At 36.7% G+C, this 21,830-nt stretch overlaps 1 protein-coding gene across 1 annotated transcript in view; it reads left to right on the plus strand.

Moving 5' to 3' along the window:
• PRIM2 (DNA primase subunit 2) overlaps positions 1-8,929 on the plus strand; it is a 328,016-nt gene extending 319,087 nt beyond the window's left edge. The window contains exon 14 of the mRNA XM_080805924.1: positions 7,257-8,929. Coding sequence (XP_080662050.1) covers positions 7,257-7,481 — 225 coding nt within the window. The 3' untranslated portion in view covers positions 7,482-8,929. The remainder of the gene's footprint in view (positions 1-7,256) is intronic.
• Positions 8,930-21,830: the final 12,901 nt, after the last annotated feature.

Genomic DNA, 21,830 nt, shown 5'->3' on the forward strand with positions numbered 1-21,830 from the left:
TAGGAGACAAGCACAAATTCTCATTAGTTTTATGAGTATAGGAATCTCACCAGGTGAGCACCCTTTGTTTGGTATTTTCAGCACCGGTTTTGCATGACTCTTTTCCTTAAAGACCGTATTCCTTAATTTGCCTGCTCAGCTTGAGAGGTTTAATTTCATATGTGTTCTTAATTATGTGTGGACCCTTTTAATTAAGAGGCCTCTGAACTTCTACAAATTGAGGTCTATTATTCAATCTCCTTCCTTTTTTTTTTTTTTTAAAGATTTTATTTATTTATTTGACAGACAGATCACAAGTAGGCAGAGAGGCAGGCAGAGAAGGGAGGAAGCAGGCTCCCTGCTGAGCAGAGAGCCCGACGCGGGGCTCGATCCTAGGACGCTGGGATCATGACCTGAGCCGAAGGCAGCGGCTTTAACCCACTGAGCCACCCAGGTGCCCCTCCTTCCTTTTTTTAAAATAAGATGTGAAAAATATATTGAAATGTTGAGTTTGTGACATAATCCCCCCCAAATTTTTTTTAGTTCTCAGATCAGCTTTTGTAGTATCTCATTCCTCCAGGAGTATTACTACTATGGCCAATTTTAAAACTTGCCTTAGATTAATGAAGATAATTGAAAAGATGTATGTCTAAATATGTAGACATATAACACATATAACCTAGGCCACATAAAAATTGATGGAATAAAAAGGCTGTTTGAATTCACTAGATATCTCATTATAGGTTTTTAGTGGTGAATATCTATTATTTTTTCTCATTTAATTTCAAAATAGAATCCATTTTTATTGTCTGTTTTCTGCCATCCTGTCTGCCCCCCCCTTAAAAAAATTTGTTAAAGCTGTTTATTTTCCTGAGGACTCTGTGATCAAACTCATTTTGATGAAAGTTTTGAAAATGAACCAGTTAATTGATACCATTTACAGCAGCACTATGATAGTTCCATATGGCTTTTTTGGTAATACCAGCTGCCTCATTATAGGCTGTCATTGCAAAACCTCTTGATTAAAACCCAGACATCCCATAGGTAAAACAATATTGCTTCCATTCTTTCAAAATCTACATTTGCTGTGGCAGAAATATGAGACCTATGTTTGTGTGAAGGTCATTGTGTGCAAAATGTGTTGATTCCAAGGAAATGTTTGAGATTCAGTTAGTAGATGTCAAAATCTGACCTGCTTGAAATCCGTTTTCCTCAGTGTTTTGAGAGAGCAGTGTTTTATTTTTTTTCTTTTTGGTATACTCCCTGTGTAAATGAAAATACTAAGCCTTGTGTAGATTCATCTCTGAATTTTAATTGAAAATCTTTTTTTAGAAATAGACCTTTTTAGGCACTGAGTCATTCTTGATACTTATTTTCCAAATAGCTGAGCATAAGTTTTCCCCCACCATATAAATCTTTACAGAAATCTTGCTAAATTCTATCACATTTTCCTACAATCTTAAACAGGATATAGCAAATACAATTCAGCTTTTTTATAATAATAAAATTCAGCTTTTTTATAATAACTCAAGGTCATTATTATGGATATCAGTCAGACTGCTGGGCTAGCAGCCATGATCATGTCTCACTTGGATCACTGTAGTTGCTTCCTAACTCATTTCCCAGCATCTACAACATGTGCACCATTCCAGTTCTTTACCCTCCACATAGCTGTTAGAGTGATTTTTAAAACAGAAGAATATGATTATTTCAGTAAACTGCTTTAAAAGCAAAACAAAACAAACCTTAAAAGGGCTTCCCAATTGCTCTAAAGGTGAAATCCAAAATTTACAATGTAGCCTATAAAGGCTTCTCCACCCCATTTCCTTCCTCTGGACTCCCAACCACACTGGTCTTATTTCATATCCTTTACAGTACTTTGGGACTTCTAAGCTAATATGGCAGAATTGAAAATGCATCACAGAATTTCCTTCTCTCAGTAGTGAGCACAATGTACGAAACACAATGAAAAAATCATCAACCACAAGGAAAACATCACCAATAGCAACCAATTAAGAAAAATGGAAACAGAAAATTCTCAGTGTTTCCATATCTAGAATGTTCCTATCTTTTTTTAAAATAAGGAATAAAGGAAATAGATGCTGATGTTTAAACAGACCTATGTGAAAGTGGGGGATTTCTATGGGTGTAACTTGGTTTCCTATTCTAATTTGATTTTGAAGTAAAATCTATTTTCATTCTGTTAGGGTTTGTGGGGGCAGTGTGGAGAGGAGCATAAATCAAAGTTATTTTTTTTTAACAAGAGGAAAGGAAAACTGAATAGCAACTTCCTTCAGCCAGAAAGAAGAGTGAAAGAAAATATTCAAAAACAAAGAACCTCTCTTAGAAGAAAATACAATCAAGTATATAGAAGGAAACTCTTCATAATTTCATCATTCTATCAAGCAGCTTAATTAGACAGTGAGTTCAGTAAAATGAGCTTATTAGCAATGAGTTAAGAAAGTGCAATTGCAGATCCAGGAGAGACAGCTGAAAAGCCAAACATCACATAGAAACATGGTACATGCCCTCATTTCAAGGCCCTTGTCACTGTTCTAGTTGGTTAATAAGAGCATTAATTATTTTTAAATTAACATATAATGTATTAATAGCCCCAGGGGTACAGGTCTGTGAATTGCCAGGTTTACACACTTCACAGCACTCACCATAGCAAATACCCTCCCCAATGTCCATAACCCAACCACCCTCTCCATACCCCCCTCCCCCCGGCCACCCTCAGTTTGTTTTGTGAGATTAAGAGTCTCTTATGGTTTGTCTCCCTCCTGATCCCATCTTGTTTCATTTATTCTTTTCCAACCCCCCAAGCCCCCCACGTTGCATCTCCACTTCCTCATATCAGGGAGATCATATGATAGTTGTCCTTCTCCGATTGACTTATTTTGCTAAGCATAATACCCTCTAGTTCCATCCATGTCATCGCAAATGGCAAGATTTCATTTCTTTTGATGGCTGCATAGTATTCCATTGTGTATATATACCACATCTTCTCTATCCATTCATTTGTTGATGGACATCTAGGTTCTTTCCATAATTTGGCTATTGTAGACATTGCTGCTATAAACATTCGGGTGTCATGCTTAGTGAAATAAGTCAATCCGAGAAAGACAACTATCATATGATCTCCCTGATATGAGGAATTGGAGATGCAACATGGGGGGTTAGGGGGGTAGGAGAAGAATAAATGAAACAAGATGGGATCGGGAGGGAGACAAACCATAAGTGACTTTTAATCTCACAAAACAAACCGAGGGTTGCTGGGGAGAGGGGGGTGGGGTTATGGACACTGGGGAGGGTATGTGCTATGGTGAGTGCTGTGAAGTGTGTAAACCTGGCGATTCACAGACCTGTACCCCTGGGGATAAAAATACATTATATGTTTATAAAAAAATAAAATGGAATAAAAAATATGTACATTTTTTAAACAGTATATATTTTTTAAAGATTTTATTTATTTATTTGACAGAGATCACAAGCAGGCAGAGAGGCAGACAGAGGAGGTGGGGGAAGAAGGCTCCCTGCTGAGCAGAGAGCCCGATGTGGGGCTCAATCCCACGACCCTGAGATCATGACCTGAGTTGGAATTCAACTTTTTTTTTTTAACAACCCATACCCATAATACACCATCACCAATTTCCAGTTCATCCTTCTTTAAAATGGAAGAGGAAGCTAATGATACATAGAAAACAATATGCTTTTTCCCTTTTTTTCTTTTTAAGTGACTTGCCTTTCTTGAGTCTTTGCAAAGGGGTTAACTTAGATTTCACAGAACCAACAACTTTCTTTTTACACTTCTTTTTCCTTGGTTTTCCCTGAGGTAACCTTAGGACGTAGCAGCTGTTATTACTATAACCTCCATTTCATTGCTGAGGAAACTGAGGCTTAGAAAGATGATCATATTTCATTTTGTCCACGTTGAAGTCTAAGAATTCATTTCAATCTAGAGAGTCCTCTTTTATGATGATAGATGTATTGAGAATTTTAACAAGTTGATACAAGATGTAGAAAATCCCTAATGTGTAATTATAGCACAAAGTGTTAGATTCTTTTTATATGAAAAAATGCTACTATGTTTTTTATAATCTTTTTTTTTTAAGATTTTTATTTATTTACTTGACAGACAGAGATCACAAGTAGGCAGAGAGGCAGGCAGAGAGAGAGGAAGGGAAGCAGGCTCACTGCTGAGCAGAGAGCCCAATGCGGGGCTCGATTCCAGAACTCTGGGATCATGACCCAAGCTGAAGGCAGAGGCTTTAGCCCACTGAGTCACCCAGGTGCCCCGTGTTTTTTTATAATTTTTATAGCCAAGTTTAGCTTTAGAAATATTATATGGTTTGTAAGCTTATTTGACTTTGCATAAAACCTCTTAAAACAGATCTCAGAGCAACTAAGTGATCAGACGACCTTAATTCAGACAAAACCAGTTACTAGTTCTATGATTTTGCATAAATCATGTAATCTCCTTAGGCTTTGTTTTCCTAGTTTGTACATGTGGGAGGTTCAACTTAAAGGATCTTCAAGGTCTTTCCAATCTCTAATGTTCTCTATTTATAAAACATAAAGCCTTCTGACTGAAATGTGTTCTACAATAAACTTTAAATGAAACATTTTGTAAAATGCAAACTTTATATTGGATCTCCCACTTTTTAATGAATTGGGTGAAAAATCGAATATAATAAGTTCACAAATGACTCTATTGTTAATAAAAATTATAGATTTATCATAAAACATTCAGGAAACATTTTAAAATTAGACAGCAAAGTAATAGACAAAAATTTGTTCTTAGTGATCTGAGTAATAACTTTTAAAATGTATTAGTCTGTATGCTATCAATCTGCTATACACTGAAGTTACTATAAAATTATTGGCCCACCATGTATCAACAACTAAATAAAGAGAATCAGAGTAAGTATTACCAGAAAACACTTTGTTTATTGGTTCACCTGTTAAGAGGGTTAATTCTGAACCATAACAACAACTCTTTTAACCCCCTGCTAATCCATTTTAATCTACCATAAGATTATACATTGCTTTAATCACATCACCTTCACTCTTAAGGATTTTAGTGACTCCCTGATGTCTATAAAATTAGGTCTAGACTACTTACCCTGGTTTTCAGGGCTCTCTGAGGCCTGGCCCCAGCCTATCTTTCCAACCTCATTTCCTATTATTCCCTTTTATATGCCTTTTACACCAGGCCATCTGATCTACTTGCTTTACAGGAACATTCCTTCTTACCTTGCTCATGTGGTTCTGCTGCTTATATTAACCTTGACCTCATTATCTCAGCTTTTTACTCTCTCCATCTTCTCAAATTCAACTCATATAGCCCTTGCTCACAAAGCCTTCCTTGATCAACCCAGCCAGAATTTCTCTGTAATGTGGAGATAATAAGGCTATATCTGTGACCCTTATCACTTTTTTATTCTTGATAGAGGTTTTTAAGTATATGACTTATTAGGCTGGAAATTTCTTTAGAGTTAGTCAAATGGATTTGTGTGTGCTGAAAAACTGCTATCTCATAATGTGGCCTTCTACACAGTAAGTCTTCAATTCATATGTGGCATGTATGACTGGTATAAATTGGTTAGTTCTGGGATCAACTCACCAAATATTTAGATACCTACTGTATGCAAGTCACTTCAGTACAAAGAGTGAGACATAAAAAGGTCAATAAATAGAAGATGAACAAAGAAAGTGTAATGGCTTCTCAGTTTGTAAAAAAGTAAAATATGCCCTAACAAAAACACAACAAATAACTCAAGTAAAATGGTATTTTTTGTTGTCAGCGTCAACTGCAGAAGGCAGGGAGCACAGAGATTTTACATGTAATCAACTTAGTTGATCTTCACACCTTCACATTGGTTGAATGTGAACAAAGGGACTAGTGTAGGAGGTTCACACTTCAGGAGCTATCTTGCTCTTCTGTCATACCCCAAGAGTTAGTAAAAGGCATACACATTTTAAGAACTTAATGCATTATAAAATTACTGACCTTGGCACAAGGACATGACAGCAGAGCCTACTGGTTATGAGCATGGTCTGCTCTTTCATATCCCATCTCCAGCCCTGCCAGTATGCGATCTGGGGCAAGTTAACTTAACCTCTTTCTAAACGGGAAGAATATTGACAATCTCCCTTCACAGGGTTCTTATAGAAGTTAACTGTATAGATAAACCTGTGTGTGAATGAGTATGGCGTGTGTTTTATGCCACTTAGAATAATGTCTGGCACATAGTAGGCATTCAGTAAGTGCTTGCTAGTATTAAGGAATATATTTTTCTCCACCATTAATAAATTTTGGAATCAAAGTTAGGGGAAAAGTGGTACTCGTTAAATCTTTAAATACAAGAAGTATTAACATCCTTACAGGGGTGCCTGGGTAGCTCAGGCATTAAGCATCTGCCTTTAGCTCAGGTCATGATCCCAGGGTCCTGGGATTGAGCCCCACATCAAGGCTCCCTGCTCAGTAAGCCTGCTTCTCCCTCTCTGTCAAATAAATAAATAAAATCTTAAAAAAAGATACTCTTACAAAGTTTCATTGTATATTAAAGGTACAGGGTAATGGATAATTTGAAATGATACTCCAAATTTAATTTAATTTAAAGTTTAGTGATAGTATTTGAGTAAAGAAATATCTTAAAGCTGTAAACCTGGTCATGTTTACATTAAGCCCCAATGAAAATTACAAAAGAAAAAGATTTTCTATAAAAAGTAAGAGCAGGGAAAGCCAAAGATTAGAATGAAGAAAATACATTAGGTTGCTTGTGCATTGTTTATATGATACTAAATGGGATTGCATATGCCAGACTTATACATATACTCTAAAATAGGAGTGCTATCAGGGACCAATATCCAGACAGTGTGTGTTTATATCCACTCCCTATGTTTAAAGACTACACCCTCATCCCCCCACCCCCCAACAAGTATTTATTGACAGATAGGCAGGCAGGCATTTTGCTTAGCCCTCTAAGATGCTGAGTAGAAGGTAGAGATGAAGTAGAGCTGGGTGGGCAATTGAAACTAAGTGCAGAGGTTCGGGCTGGAAATACAAATGCTGGACCCATTCATGTTTAGGTAGTAGTTGACACACCTTCTGAATGAAATCATGTAATCAGTGAATTGAGAGTTACGACCGAGGACTTCTAGGTTTGGGGCAACTACTAGGTTTTTGAACAATGTCTAGAATGGTTTATGAAGCCCTTTTATTTATACCTTTGCTATGTATTTATATGATATACATTTGCTTTCTTACACAGGTGGATGATTGTGGCTTTTCTTTGAGCCATCCTAATCAATTCTTTTTTGAGAGCCAACGGATTCTAAGTGGTAATAAAGACATCAGGAAGGAATCCATCCAACCAGAAACTCCTCAACCCAAACCAGGTGTCCAGAAAGCCAAGGATGCGTCATCTGCTCTGGCCTCTCTAAATTCCTCTCTGGAAATGGATATGGAAGGACTAGAGGATTACTTCAGTGAATGATTCTTAGGCAGTTAGGAACCCTTTTCTTCACTAACTTTACTTTCTTACTTTCAAGATTTTGGTTGTTTCTTTTTTAACCTCTTAGTCTACTTCTTCCACTGCTCCCCAGTTCATCCCCTGGAAAGGAGGCTTGTGGGTAAAAACTAAGACTTCCACTATATTTTCCTTTGACAAAAAAGAAAAGGAAAAATTTCTTTTGAAATCAAACAATTGAGTGGTGTGATCTAAGTCCTGTTGTAGGAGATAAAACAGCTTTCTAAACTGGTTACACTCCCCTAGAAACAATAGAACAAAAAATAACTCTTATTTTAAACCTTATTGCTGTAATTTTTACTCAATCCTTTTCTGGAGCATTTTTGTTAATAAATATCAAAATGTGTATAGTGTATCTGTATGTAATTGCAGGAGTCAGATCATGAGAGAAGGTGTCCAAGAGGGTGGTATAGGAAGACCCTGACTTCTCCTCCTACCCAGGGCATACCCAATCTCCACCTACACATACAGAAGTTCTTCCTGAAAAACTAAAGTGTGATTACATCTTCTGCACCACAAAAGGTAGAGGGGCCACACATATGAGGTAGAAGAGTTGGAGACACAGTAATGATGGGAACCCTACTCTCAGTGCTACAAACTGTAGTCGGGGGGAAAGCACTTAAGGACTCAGGTGCAGATTCGCCCAGCCTGGGGCACAGCAAAAAACACAGTGACTTAAAGACCAACTAGATTGTAAGTGAAGGAATTACATTATTAACCTTAGAGCATCTGCTAAGCAGTAGGGGAACTGCTAGAAATTGTCTCCAGGATCAGAGGTGCTGGTGAGCAACACTGTGTATGTTTGCTTCCACTTTGATAGTGTAGACAGGAGCAGCATCCTGGCACACTAGCTAACCTGCTGCCTCAGTGAGCCTTGGGTCTCTAGCACCCCAACTCCAGCTATCCTACCAAAGCTGCCCCAGTGTGGCACACATCAGGACATCCCTGGGCTGTGCCCACTACACATCAGCCATCTTGCCAAGGTGGCGCAGGTGCAAAGCATGCTGGGATGCCCTTAGGCAGTACTGGCTTCAGCTCTAGCCACCCCACCAGAGCATCCCCAGTTTGGATAAAGCCCTGGCCCACACCTGCCCTAGGTCTAGCCATTCTGCTAGGGTGGCACCAGTATAGAGCACCCCAGGACCACCTGGCCATACCTAATCCAGCTCCAGCTATTCAGGCCAAGGCAGCCCTGGCGCAGAGTGCTTCAGGAGCCCAAGCCTGCACCACCCCCAGCTACAGCCAGCCAATCAAAGCCACCAAACATGCAGTCTATACAGGACCACTCCTTCAAGAATCAGAGAGGTGGTAGTTTCCCTTAATTCATAGCAATGGGGAAAGTAAAAAAAATGAGACTGAGGAATATGCTGAAAGAAAAGGAAGGAAGGAAGGAAGAAAAGAAAAGAGAACCACAAAATCAGAAAAAACAAAAAACACCCTAAATGGCGATAAACAATGTACCTGGTGAAAGAATTCAAAGTGAGTTCTGGTCTAAGATGACATAGGAAGACCCTAAAATCATCTCCTCCATGGATACACCAAATCTACACCTATGTATAAAGCCAATTCCTCCTGAAGAACTGAGGGCTGACTGAACAGCTTCTGTACAACAAAAGATAGACCATACAGAGAATGACAAGATAATACAGAGACTTAGTAACAAGAAAACTCTATCCCTGATGCAAACTGCAGTGAGGAGAGAGAGTACTGAAGGACCAGGAGCAGGTTCTTCCACCCTGGGGCACAAGAAAAAAGCCAGTTGGAAAGAGCAACTAGTATATAAAATATCCTCCAAACTGGGGGAGTTGCTGGAACTCTCTTCAGATCAGATGGGCTGGTAAGCACCATGATTTATGCTTCCCTCCTTGACAGCAAAGATGATAGCAGAGTTCTGGATGCTGTAGCCGGCTTGCCATTTCAGTGAGCCCAGACCTCTAGCCCACACAAGCCCCGGACATCCTGGAGCACAAGAAAAAAGCCACAATTTAAAAGAGCAACTAAACTGTAGAAGGAGGAGCCCTAGAACCCTCCCAAATGGCAAGGGAACTGCTGGAACTTTGGGTTGGAGGGACTGATGAAGACCAGAGTTCATGTGCCCCATCCACCTTGGTAGTGCAGATGGGAACAAGTCTGGGCATCCTAGCCAGTCTACTCCCTCACTGAGGCCCAGGCCTTTAGCCCATACCAACCCAGCCCATCCCACCCAGAAGGCCCAAGCATGGTGCACACCAGGACACCCCTGCTTGGTACTCACTATAGCTCCTGCCATTGCACCAAGATGACAGAGGCACAAAGCACACCAGAATCCTCCATGTCCAAACCACGTCAGTTCCAGACAGTTTGCTAGAACACCCCTAGAACAGAGCACTGTGGGACTTCCTGGCTCACACCTGCTTCATCTCCAGCCACCCTGCTAGGACACTTGCTATGTAGAGCCTTCCGAATACCCCTGGTCAGTAGCTTACCTCAGTTCTAGGCTCCATAGCAGGGTATCCACTGTACAAAGTTCCCCAGGACACCCCAATGCACACCTGGCTTTGTTTTAGTTGCCCCAACAGGACACCTTGTGTACTGAGTACCAGAACACCCTAGCTTGCACCCACTTCAGTTTCCAGAGCGCCTACTGCACAGAGCAGCCCAGGACTTCCCAGCTGATACCCACTTCAGCTTCAGTAGCCATACCAGGGTACCTTAGGAGCAGAGAGCCCAGAACTGACCATGCATACCTCAGTTTCAGCCACCCCACCAGAATAGGCCAGCACAAATTGCCTCAGACCCCTAGCTCATGCTAGCCACAGCTCCAGTCATCCAGCTGATGTCACCAGGCACACAGTCGACACATGGGATGACCATACAGAAGACCATTCCTTTAAGTTTAGGAGAAGTAGCTGTTCGAACTAATTCATAGAAATACAAAAAGTCAAGCAAAAGGGGAGACAGAGGAATATGCCCCCCCCAAAAGATAAAAGCTCAAAAAAGGAACTAAATGAAACAGAAATGAACAATGTGTCTCATAAAGAGTTTAAAGTAATGATCATAAATATGCTCGCTAGACTGGAGAGAAGAGTAGAAAAACTAAGAACTTCTACAGAGATAGAGAGAAAAAATATAAAAAACCAATCAGAGTTGAAGAATACAATAAATGAAATGAAAAATACACTAGAAGGAATCAACAGATTATCACAAGGGACTAGCAATCTGGAAGACAGGGTACTGGAAATCACCTAAACTGACAGTTAAAAAGAAAAAAGAATTTTTCAAAAAGTAAGAATAGGTTATTTGAAAACTTATTTGAAAAAAAAATTGCGGAAAACTTCCCTAACCTGGGGGCAGGAAACAAACATCCTGGTCCAGGAAGCACAAAAAGTTTCAAACAAGATAAACCCAAGAAGGTCTACACCACAACATTAAATAATTGTCAAAAGTATCAAGAGAGAAGCAACTAGTTATATACAAGGGAAACCCCATAAAACTATTAGCTGATGTTTGATCAGAATCTCTGCAAGCCAGAGGAGTATGACAAAAATATATTAAATCAGCTTAGAGGAAACCAAAACAAAACAAAAAACCTATAACAAAGAATACTGTACTTGACAAGGTTATTCTTCAGACTTGAAGGAGAGATAAAGTGTTTCCCAGACAAAGGTTAAAGAAGTTCATCACCACTAAACTGGCCTTTCAAAAAAGGCTAGAGGGTAACGGGCTAGAGGAAGCAGAGGAATGATTTAATCACCTGGAAAACAGAGAATGGAAAATAATCTGAGCAAATGAAAGAAAAAATATGCAAGATGAGAACAGATTTAGGGAACGCAGTGACTCCATCAAAAGTAATCATATTTGCATTAGAGGGATCCCAAGAGAAGGAGAGAGATATGAAGGCAGAAAATTTATTTGAAGAAATAATAGCTGAAAGCTCCCTGAATCAACAGGAACACATATCTAGGTCCAGGAGGTACAGAGATCCCTTCACAAAAATCAACCCAAGGGGATCCACACCAAGATATACAATAATTAAAAGGGCAAAAAGTAGTGATAAAGAAAAAAAAAATTTTAAGCAGCAAGAGAAAAACAAGGGACGTAAAAGGGAACCCCCTTAAGGCTCTCAATGAATTTTTCAGCAGAAACTTTGCAGGCCAGAAGGTAAAGGCATGATATATTTAAAGTTCTGAAAGGGAAAAATCTGCAGCCAAGAATATTCTATCCAGCAAGACAATCATTCATAATAGAAGGAGAGTTGATGAATTTCTCAGATAAACAAAAATTAAAGTTCATGACCACTAAACCAGCCCCACAAGAAATATTACAGGGCCCTCTTTGAGTGGAAAGGAAAGACCATATGTGAGAACATAAAAAGTTGGAAGCATAAAAGTTGTAAAAATAAGTGTATCTATAAAAAAATCAGTTAAGGGATTCACAAATGGATGTAAAAATATGAAACCATATTTCTAAAATGTGGGAGGAAAGGAGTAAAGAATAGGTTCAGATGTAAGCAATCGTCAACTTAATATAGACTGCTATATGCAAAAGATGTTATATGGTAACCACAAATTAAAAACTGAAATAGATAAAGAATAGAAAGGAATCCAAGTATATCACTAAAGGCCAACAAACCATGAAAGAGAGCAAGAGAAGAAAGAATCAGGAAAAAAAACTGCAAAAGTAACCACAAAACAAGTAACACAATGGCAATAAATACAAATAAATAATTACCTTGAATGTAAATGGACTAATTGTTCCTATCAAAACATAGGGTGACACAGTCGATAAAAAAAACAAGACCCATCTATATGCTTCCTATAAGAGATTCATTGCAGACTGAAAGACACTTGCAGACTGAAAGTGAGAGGATGGAAATACATTTATTATGCAGATGGATGTCAAAAGAAACCCAAAGTAACAATTCATATATTGGACAAAATAGACTTTAAAGCAAAGACTGTAACAAAAGACAACTGGACAGCCACATGCAAAAGAATGAAACTGAATCACTTTCTTTGACCATACACAAAAATAAATTCAAAATGGATTAAAGACCTAAATATGAAACCTGAAACCACAAAACTGCCAGAAGAGAACACAGGCAGTAATCTCTCTGACATCAGCTATAGTAACATATTCCTAGATATGTCTCCTGAGGCAAGGAAAATAAAAGAAAAAATAAATCATTAGGGCTACATCAAAAATAAAAAGCTTCTGCACAGCAAAGGAAACAATTAACAGAACTAAAATGCAACGTACTGAGTGGAGGTGATATTTGCAAATGGTATATCTGATAAAAGATTAGTACCCCCCCAAAAAAAACAAAAAAAAACAAAAAAAAACTGATACAACTCAACACCCAGAAAATAAATAATCCTATTAAAAGTGGGCCGAAGACATGAACAGACATTCTTTGAAAAGACACACAGGTAGCCAACAGACACATGATAAAGAGCTCAACATTACTCATCATCAAGGAAATACAAATCAAAACTAATGAGATACCACCTCACACCTGTTAGAAGGGCTAACATCAAAAACACAAGAAACAAGTGCTGGCGAGGATGTGAATAAAAAGGAACCCTTTTGGACTATTAGTGGGAATAAAACTAGCACAGCCAGTGTGGAAAACAACATGGAAATCATTCAAAAATTAAAAATAGGGCTACCCTACAATCCAGGAATTGCACTACTAGGTATTTGCCCACAAAATACAAAAGCACTAATTCAAAGGGATGCATGCACCCGTATGTTTATTGCAGCATTATTTACAACAGCCAAATTATGGAAAGCAGCCCAGGTGTCCACCAATAGATGAGTGGATAAAGAAAAAAGAGGAGGGAAGACAAACCAAGAAACAGAGTCTTAACTCTAGAAAACAAATTGATGGCTATCAGAGAGAAGGGGGGCAGTGGGTGGGTGGGTGAAATAGGTGATGGGGATTAAAGAGTATATTTATCACAATGAACATTGAGTAATGTATAGAATTATTGAATCACTCTTGTACATGTGACTCTAATATAACACTATGGTAACTATACTGGAATTAAAATTTAAAACAATTTTTTAAAAACTCATGAAGTAGAAATATGCATGTGTTAAACTTTTAAAATAAATCTAAAAATAATTAATAATTTTCTGGGTTAAACTTATGGGTGAAAGGGGTCAAAAGGTACAAACTTCCAGTTATAGAATAAATCACAAAGTAGTAAATAGCATGGTGATTATAGTTAATAAGAGTGTACTGCATATTTGAAAGTTGCTGAGAGAGTAGAACTTAAAAGTTCTCATCATGGGGCACCTGGGTGGCTCAGGTGTTAAGCGTCTGCCTTCGGCTCAGGTCATGATCTCAGGGTCCTGGGATCGAGTCCCGCATCAGGCTCCCTGCTTGGCGGGGAGCCTGCTTCTCCCACTCCTACTCCCCCTGCTTGTGTTCCCTCTCTCTCTCTCTCACTCTGTCAAATAAATAAATAAAATCTTTAAAAAAAAAAGTTCTCATCACAAGAAAATTTATAAATATATATGGTGAAGGATGTTAACTAGATATGTTGTGGTTGCTTTGCAATATATACAAATATGAAATCATAAGGCTGTATACCTAAAACTAATATAATGTTATCTATCAATTATACTTCAAAAAAAGTATTTCTGAGGTTTTTGTCCAGTGTGTTGTTTATGTACTATTGTATAACAAATTACCAAACATTTGGACCCTAAAGTAAACATTTATTATTTCATAGCTTCTTTTGGGTGTGGAATATGATTGTACTTATTTTGGTCATCTTGCTCAGGATAACTCACAGGGCTGAAATTAAAGTATCAGCTGGAGAACTGGGTCACTGGGATCAGAACATATTCAAGGGGAGGGGATTATCCAACTGCCTGAATACCAGGAGGGGAATCACTGGGGGCCATGCTAGAGGCTTTGCGTTAAGGCAAAAGCATTTAATAATATGGTCTATCATAATACCAACACATAAAATTATGAAGTGTTTGGTTGGACATTCTTCTGCATGACAGAGTAAGAAAGTAAATTAGCAAAAGTTTCAGGATGCCAATCTGAATATAAATGCATAAAACAATGTTTATTTTAATCTGGCCTAACATTTCTTTAAAAGAAAAAAAGAGGGCACCTGGATGGCTCAGTTGGTTAACTGACTGCCTTTGGCTCAGGTCATGATCCTGGATCCTGGGATTGAGTCCCACATCAGGATCCCTGCTCAGTGGAGAGTCTGCTTCTCCCTCTAACCCTCCCCTGTCTCGTGTTCTCTCTCTGTCTCTCATTCTCTCTCAAATAAGTAAAATAAAATCTTAAGAATAAAAGAAAAAAGAATGCACATGTACAAATATGTAATTATAATGACCATCACCCTGGTGAAATTCACACCACACTATACTAGGAGAATTTCGTTTTGTGAATTTGTGTGTATTTCAATAAAGGGCAGTGACTTCAGTGTATTCACTACGATATTCTCATTTTCTATCACCGTATAAATAAATTTTTAACAGAAAGGTTAGAAGTTTAAGTGAAAAAGAAAAGGCCACAGAGAAGAAAATTATGGAAAAAACATGCAAAATATGACAACATATACAAAAAGCATGGGAGGGGAGTAAAAAAGTTCTATTAGAATGTATTTAGATTTAAGCGAACATCAATTAATATAGATTGCTATATACTCAGGATGTTATGTATGAACCTCATGTTAACAACAAACTGAAACTCTAAAATACACAAAAAATTGAAATTAAAAAAACCCAAGCATAATGTTACAGAAATTCATCAATTACAAGAAAAAAGAGCAAGCAAAGAAGAAAGGAATAGAGAACTACAAAAGCAACCAGAAAACAATTAACCAAATGAAAACATTGATCAGTAACACCTGCCATACCTACCAATAACTACTTTAAATGTAAAACGCCTAAATGCTCCTTTTAGACATAGGGTGACAGAATGGATTAACAAACTATAGAAATGATCCCTGAAAGTAGAGTCTTGACAGAATGGATTAAAAAACAAAAAAACAAACAACCAAATAAACCAGGACCTGTCTATATGCTGCCTATAAGAGATTCAATTCAGGCTTAAATACTCATAAAGACTGCAGGTGAAGGGATGGAAAAAGATACTGGTGAAAATTGAAAAAGAAAAAAGCTAGAGTAGCAATATTTATATCAGACAAAATAGACTTTAAAACAAAGACTATAACTAGAGACAAAGGCATGACATAATGATACAGGCATCAATCCAACAAGAAGACATAACAATTATAAATATCTATGCACTCAGGATTGGAATACCTAAATACTTAAAGCAACTGTTATCAGACATAAGGGAGAAATATAATAGAGGACTTTAGCAACACGATAGCAGAAGATTAATAATCAAACAGTCTTTATTTGTTTGTTTAAGTAGGCTCTGCATCCAGCGTGGAGCCCAATGTGGGCTTGAATTTACAACCCCAAGATTAAGACCTGAGATAAGATCCAGAATGAGATGCTTAATCAACTGAGCCACCCAGGGGCCCCAGTCAGTCTTTAAATGACACATGAGTGCAATCCCTATCAAAATACCAACATCATTTTTCACAAAACTAGAATACTGCTAAAATTTGTATAGCACAAAAGACTTCAGATAGCCAAAGCAATCTTGAGAAAAAAGGACAAAGCTGGAGATATCACAATTCCAGTTTTCAAGATATACTACAAAGTTATAATTATCAATACAGTATGGTACTGGCACAAAAGTAGACAAATTTATCAATGGAATCGAATAAAGAGCTCAGAAATAAACCCACAAAAATATAAAATCAATTAATCTATGACAAACACAAGAATATACAATGAAGAAAAGACAGTCACTTTAATAAATGGTGCTGGGAAAACTGTCCAACTAAGTACAAAATAATGAAACAGGACTGCTTTCTTATACCATACACACACAAAAAGCTTAAGATGGAATAAAGACATAAATAAGAAACATCAAACCGTATGCGTTCCAGAAGAAAGCATAGGCAGTAATTTTTACGACATGACCTTAGCAACATTTGTCTAGATATATCTCTTCAGGCAAAGGAATCAAAAGCAAAAAGAAACTATTGGGACTACAGAAAAATAAAAGGCTTTGCACAGAAAAAGGAAACATGAACAAAACAAAGAGGGAAACTACTGAATAAGGAATTAATATCCAAAATACATAAAGTACTTATACAACTCAACACTCAAAAAAACCCAAATAATCCAATTTAAAAATCACCAGAGGAGGTGAATAAACATTTTTCCAAAGAAGATATACTAATAGCCAACAGACACATGAAAAGATGTTCAGCATCAGTAATCATTGAGGAAATGCAAATCAAAACCACAATGAGTTATTACTTTACACTTGCCAGAATGGCTAGAATCAAAATTAGAAGAGATAGGTATTGGCAAAGACGTGGAGAAAAGGGAACACTTGTGTAATGTATTCTTGGTGGGAATGTAATTGGTGCAATCACTTTGGAAAACAGTATGGAGTGTCCTAAAAAGAAAGAAACAAAGAAAGAAATACTATATGATCTACTAATTCCACTGGTGTGTATTTACCCAAAAAATACAAAACACTAATCTGAAAAGATATATGCAACCCTATGTTTATTGTTGCATTATTTTTAATAGCCAAAATATGAAAACAACCCATGTCCACTGATAGATGAATGGATACAGAAAAAGTGACACACACACACACCTGCACACACAATGGGGTACTTCTCAGCCATTAAAAAAGAATGAGATATTGCCATTTGCAACAGCATGGATGGACCTAGAGAGTATTACATTAGGTAAAATAAGCCAGAGAAAGACAAATACCATATGATTTCACTCATATGTGAAATCAAAAAAATAAAATGAGTAAACAAACAAAAAGCAGAAACAAATCTATAAAGATAGAGAACAAACTGATAGTTGCCAGAGGGGAGGGTGCTGGTGGGGTCAGTAAAATGAGTGGAGGGAAGTGGGAGACAATAGGCTTCCTGGTATGGAATGAATAAATCAGGAGGCTAAAAGGTATATCATAGGGAATATAGTCAATGGTATTGTAATAGCTTTGTATAGAGACAGATGATGGCTGTGTTTGTGGTGAGGATAGCATAATGACATATTGAATCACTATGTTATACAACTGAAACTAATGTAACATTGTATGCCAACTACTCTTCAATTTCAAGAAAAGAGTTTGAGGTATGCCTGGGTTGCACAGTTGGTTAAGCATCTTCCTTCAGCTCAGGTCATGATCCCAGGGTCCTGGGATCAATTCCTGCATTGGGCTCCTTGCTCAGTGGGAAGCCTGCTTCTCCCTTTGCCTGCTGCTCCCCTGCTTGTGCTCTCTTTCCCTGACAAATAAATAAATAAAAATTAAAATAAATAAAATTTAAAAAAGAGTTTGAAAGAATAGTTATACAAATGCTCTCCAGACTTGAGAGAAGAGTAAATGAACTCAGTGAGAACATCAACAAAGAGATAGAAAATATAAAAGAGAATCAGAGTAGAAGAATAGAAAACTGAAATGAAAAGTACTAGAAGAAATCAACAGCAGATTAGAGGATTTAGAACAGATCAGTGATCTGAATTACAGGGTATTAAAAAGCACTCAAGCTCAACAGGAAGAAGAGAAAGAAAAAAGAATGAAGTTAAAGCAAAGGATCTCTGGGACAACATCAAGCGTGCTAACAATTACATTATAGAGTTCCTAAAAGAAGAAGAGAAAAGAACAGAAAACTTGAAGAAATAATAGCTGAAGAAGAAATAATAGCAGAAAACTTCCCTAATCTGGGGAAGGACACAGACATCAGGTCCAGGAGTCACAAAGAGCCTCTAACAACATGAACTCAAGCAGGTCCACACTAAGATGCATAATAATTAAGATGTTGACATTAAAGAGAGAACCTTGAAAGCAGCAAGAGAGAAGCAATTAGTTATGTACAAGGGGAAATCATAAAGCTATTAGCTGATTTTTCAGCAGAAACTTTGCAGGCCAGAAGGGAGTGGAATGATATATTCAAAGTGCTAAGGGCTGGTGCAGGGTGGGAGGGTTGGGGAGAAAACCCTACCCATGAATATTCTACCAAGTAATGTTATCATTTATAATTGAAGGAAAAATAAAGAATCTCCCAGACGGAAGTTAAAGGAGTTTGTCACCACTAACTCAGCTTTACAAGTACTGTTACAGGGACTTCTTTAAGCAAGAAGAAAAGGCTCTATCAGGTTATGAAAACTTTTCCAGTTAAAATCAAACATACAGTAAAGATAGTAGATCAGCCACTTATAAAGCTAATAAGAAGTTAAAAGGCAAAGTACTAAAATCAATTATATATAAACAAAAGTCAAGGTATTCACAAAATGAAAGATGTAAATATGATATTGTATACTTAAAACACAGAGGTAGGGAGTAAAAATGTAGTGCTTTTTAAATGTGTTTAAACTTCAGTGACCATCAACTTAATATAGACTGCTATATACTTAAAATGATATATATGAACTCATGGCAAAACCATGAACGTCATGGTAAACCACAAATCAAACCCTACAGTAGATACACAATAAAGAGAGAAAGATCCAAGCACCACACTGATAAAGTCATCAATCACAATGGGGAAAAGTAAGAAAAGTAGAAAGGAACAAGAGACTATAAAAACAAGCAGAAAACAATGAACAAATGACAATAAATACATACCTATTAATATTTATTTTAAATGTAAATTATCTAAATGTTTCAACCCAAAGACAACAAGACCCATTTATATATTGCCTACAAGAGGCTCACTTTAGACTTAAAGACACATAAAAACTGCAAGTGAGGGATGGAAAAAGATACTCCATGCAAATGGAAAGAGAAAAAAGTTGGAATAGTAATACTTATGTCAGACAAAATAGATAGAAAATCAATATGAAGTAGTGCCTCTGAGTGACACATTAGACCAGGTGGACTTAAGAGATATATACAGAACATTCTATCCCCAAACAGTAGAATACACTTTTTTTTTTTTTTCCAGAACATTTCACAGAACATTCTTTAGGACAGATCACATAGTAAGCCATGAAGCCAGTCTCAATAAATTCAAGATCAAAATCATACCTTTTTGGAACCCAACAACATGAAAGTAGAAATCAATTACAAGAAAAATAACCTGGAAAAATAACAACAGAGGAAGGGTAAATAACATGCTAATGCTACTAAATATCCAATGGGTCAACAAAGAAATAAAAAAGGAAATTAAAAAAATACCTGGAGACAAATGAAAATAGAAATACAATGGTACAAAATCTTTGGGACACAGGAAAAGCATTTCTAAGGAGGATGTTTATAACAGTACAGGCCTACTTCAAGAAACAAGAAAAACCTCAGCAAACAATCTAACCTTACACCCAAAGGAACTAGAAAAAGAAGAACAAACAAAACCCAAAGTTAGTAGAAGAAAGGATATAATAAAGGTCAGGGTGGAAATAAATAAAATAAATAAAATAATAAAATAATAATAAATAATAATAAAATAAATAAAAAATAATATATTAATTAAAAATTATTAAAAATAATAATAAAATAAAATAAATAAAAAACTAATAGAAAAGATCGATAAAACTAAGAAGTGGTTCTTTGAGGAGAAAAACAAAATTGATAAATCTTTAGCCAGACTCATCAAGAAAAAAAGAAGACTCAAAAGAATAAAATCTGAAATGAATGAGAAGATACAACAGATACCCCAGAAATACAAAGGATTACAAAACACTAGTACAAAAAATTATATGCCAAGAAATTGAACAACCTAGATGAAATGGATAAATTCCTAGAAACATATAATCTTCTGAGACTGAATCAGAAAAGTAGAAAATCCATACAGACCAAATACTAGTAAAGAAATTAAATTAGTAATTTAGAAAGTCCCAAGAAACAAAGTCCAGGACCGGATGACTTCCTAAGTGAACCCTACCGAAAATTTAAAGAAGAGTTGATATCCATCCTTCTCAAACTGTTCCAAATAATAGAAGAAGGAAAGTTTCCAAATTCATTCTATGAGGCCAACATTATTCTGATCCCCAAACCAGATAAAAATACTACAAAATAAGAAAACTACAGGTCAATATCCCTGATGAATATAGATAGAAAAATCTTCAACAAAATATTAATATACCAAATTTGACAATACATTAGGGATCACTTACCACAATCAAATGGGATTTTTTTTTCCAGGAATGCAGGGGTGACTTAGTATCTGGAATTCAATCAACATGATACACTACATTAGCAAAATAAAGGATAAATATCATGACCATCTTAATATATGCAGAAAGCATTTGACAGAATTCAATATCCATTCATGATTAAAGCTCTCAACTAAGTGGGTTTAGAGGGAACATACCTCAACATAATAATGGTCATGTATGAAAAACCCACAGGGAACATTATACTCAATGTTGAAAATCTTATAGTCTTCACCCCGAGATTAGGAAAAAGACATGGATATCCACTCTCACCATTTTTATTCAACATAATATTGGAAGCCATAGCAGTCAGGCAAGAAAAAGAAATAAAAGCATCCAAATTAGGAGGGAAGAATTAAAACTGTCAGTATTTGTAAATGACGTGATACTATATATAGAAAATGCTAAAGACTCTATGAAAGCTATTAGAAGTAATAAATGAATTCAGTAAAGCTGCAGGATACAAAATCAATACACAGAAATTGGTTACCTTTATATACACTAATAATGAAGAAGCAGAAAGAAAACAAGAAAATAATCCCATTTTCAAGTACATCAGAGAGTACAAAATACCTAGGTATAAATTTAACCAGGAGGTGAAGAAACTATACTCTGAAAACTATGAGACAATGATGAACCAAATTGAAGATGGCACAAATGACTGGAAAGATATACCATGTTCATGAATGGAAAGAATTAATATTGTTAAAATGTCCACAGTACCCAAAGCAATCTATAGATTTGGTGCAAATACCAGTCCTATTTTTCTATAGAACTAGAGCAAATGATCCTACAATTTGCATGGAACTACAAAACACCCCAAATAGCCAAAGAAATCTTGACAAAGAGAGACAAAGATAGAGGTATCACATCCCAGATTTCAAACTATACTACAAAGCTCTAGTAATCAAAACATTATGGTACTGGCACAAAAACACACCCATAGATCAATAGAACAGAAGGCCCAAAAATAAACCCACACATATCATCAATTAATCTATGACAAAGGAGGCAAGAATATATAATGGTGAAAAGACAATGTCTTCAGTAAATGATCTTGGGAAAATTGTACAACTAAATGCGAAAGAATGGAAGTGGGCC

Source organism: Martes martes (genome assembly GCF_963455335.1).
Source record: "Martes martes genome assembly, chromosome: 6".
Lineage (NCBI taxonomy): Eukaryota > Metazoa > Chordata > Mammalia > Carnivora > Mustelidae > Martes > Martes martes.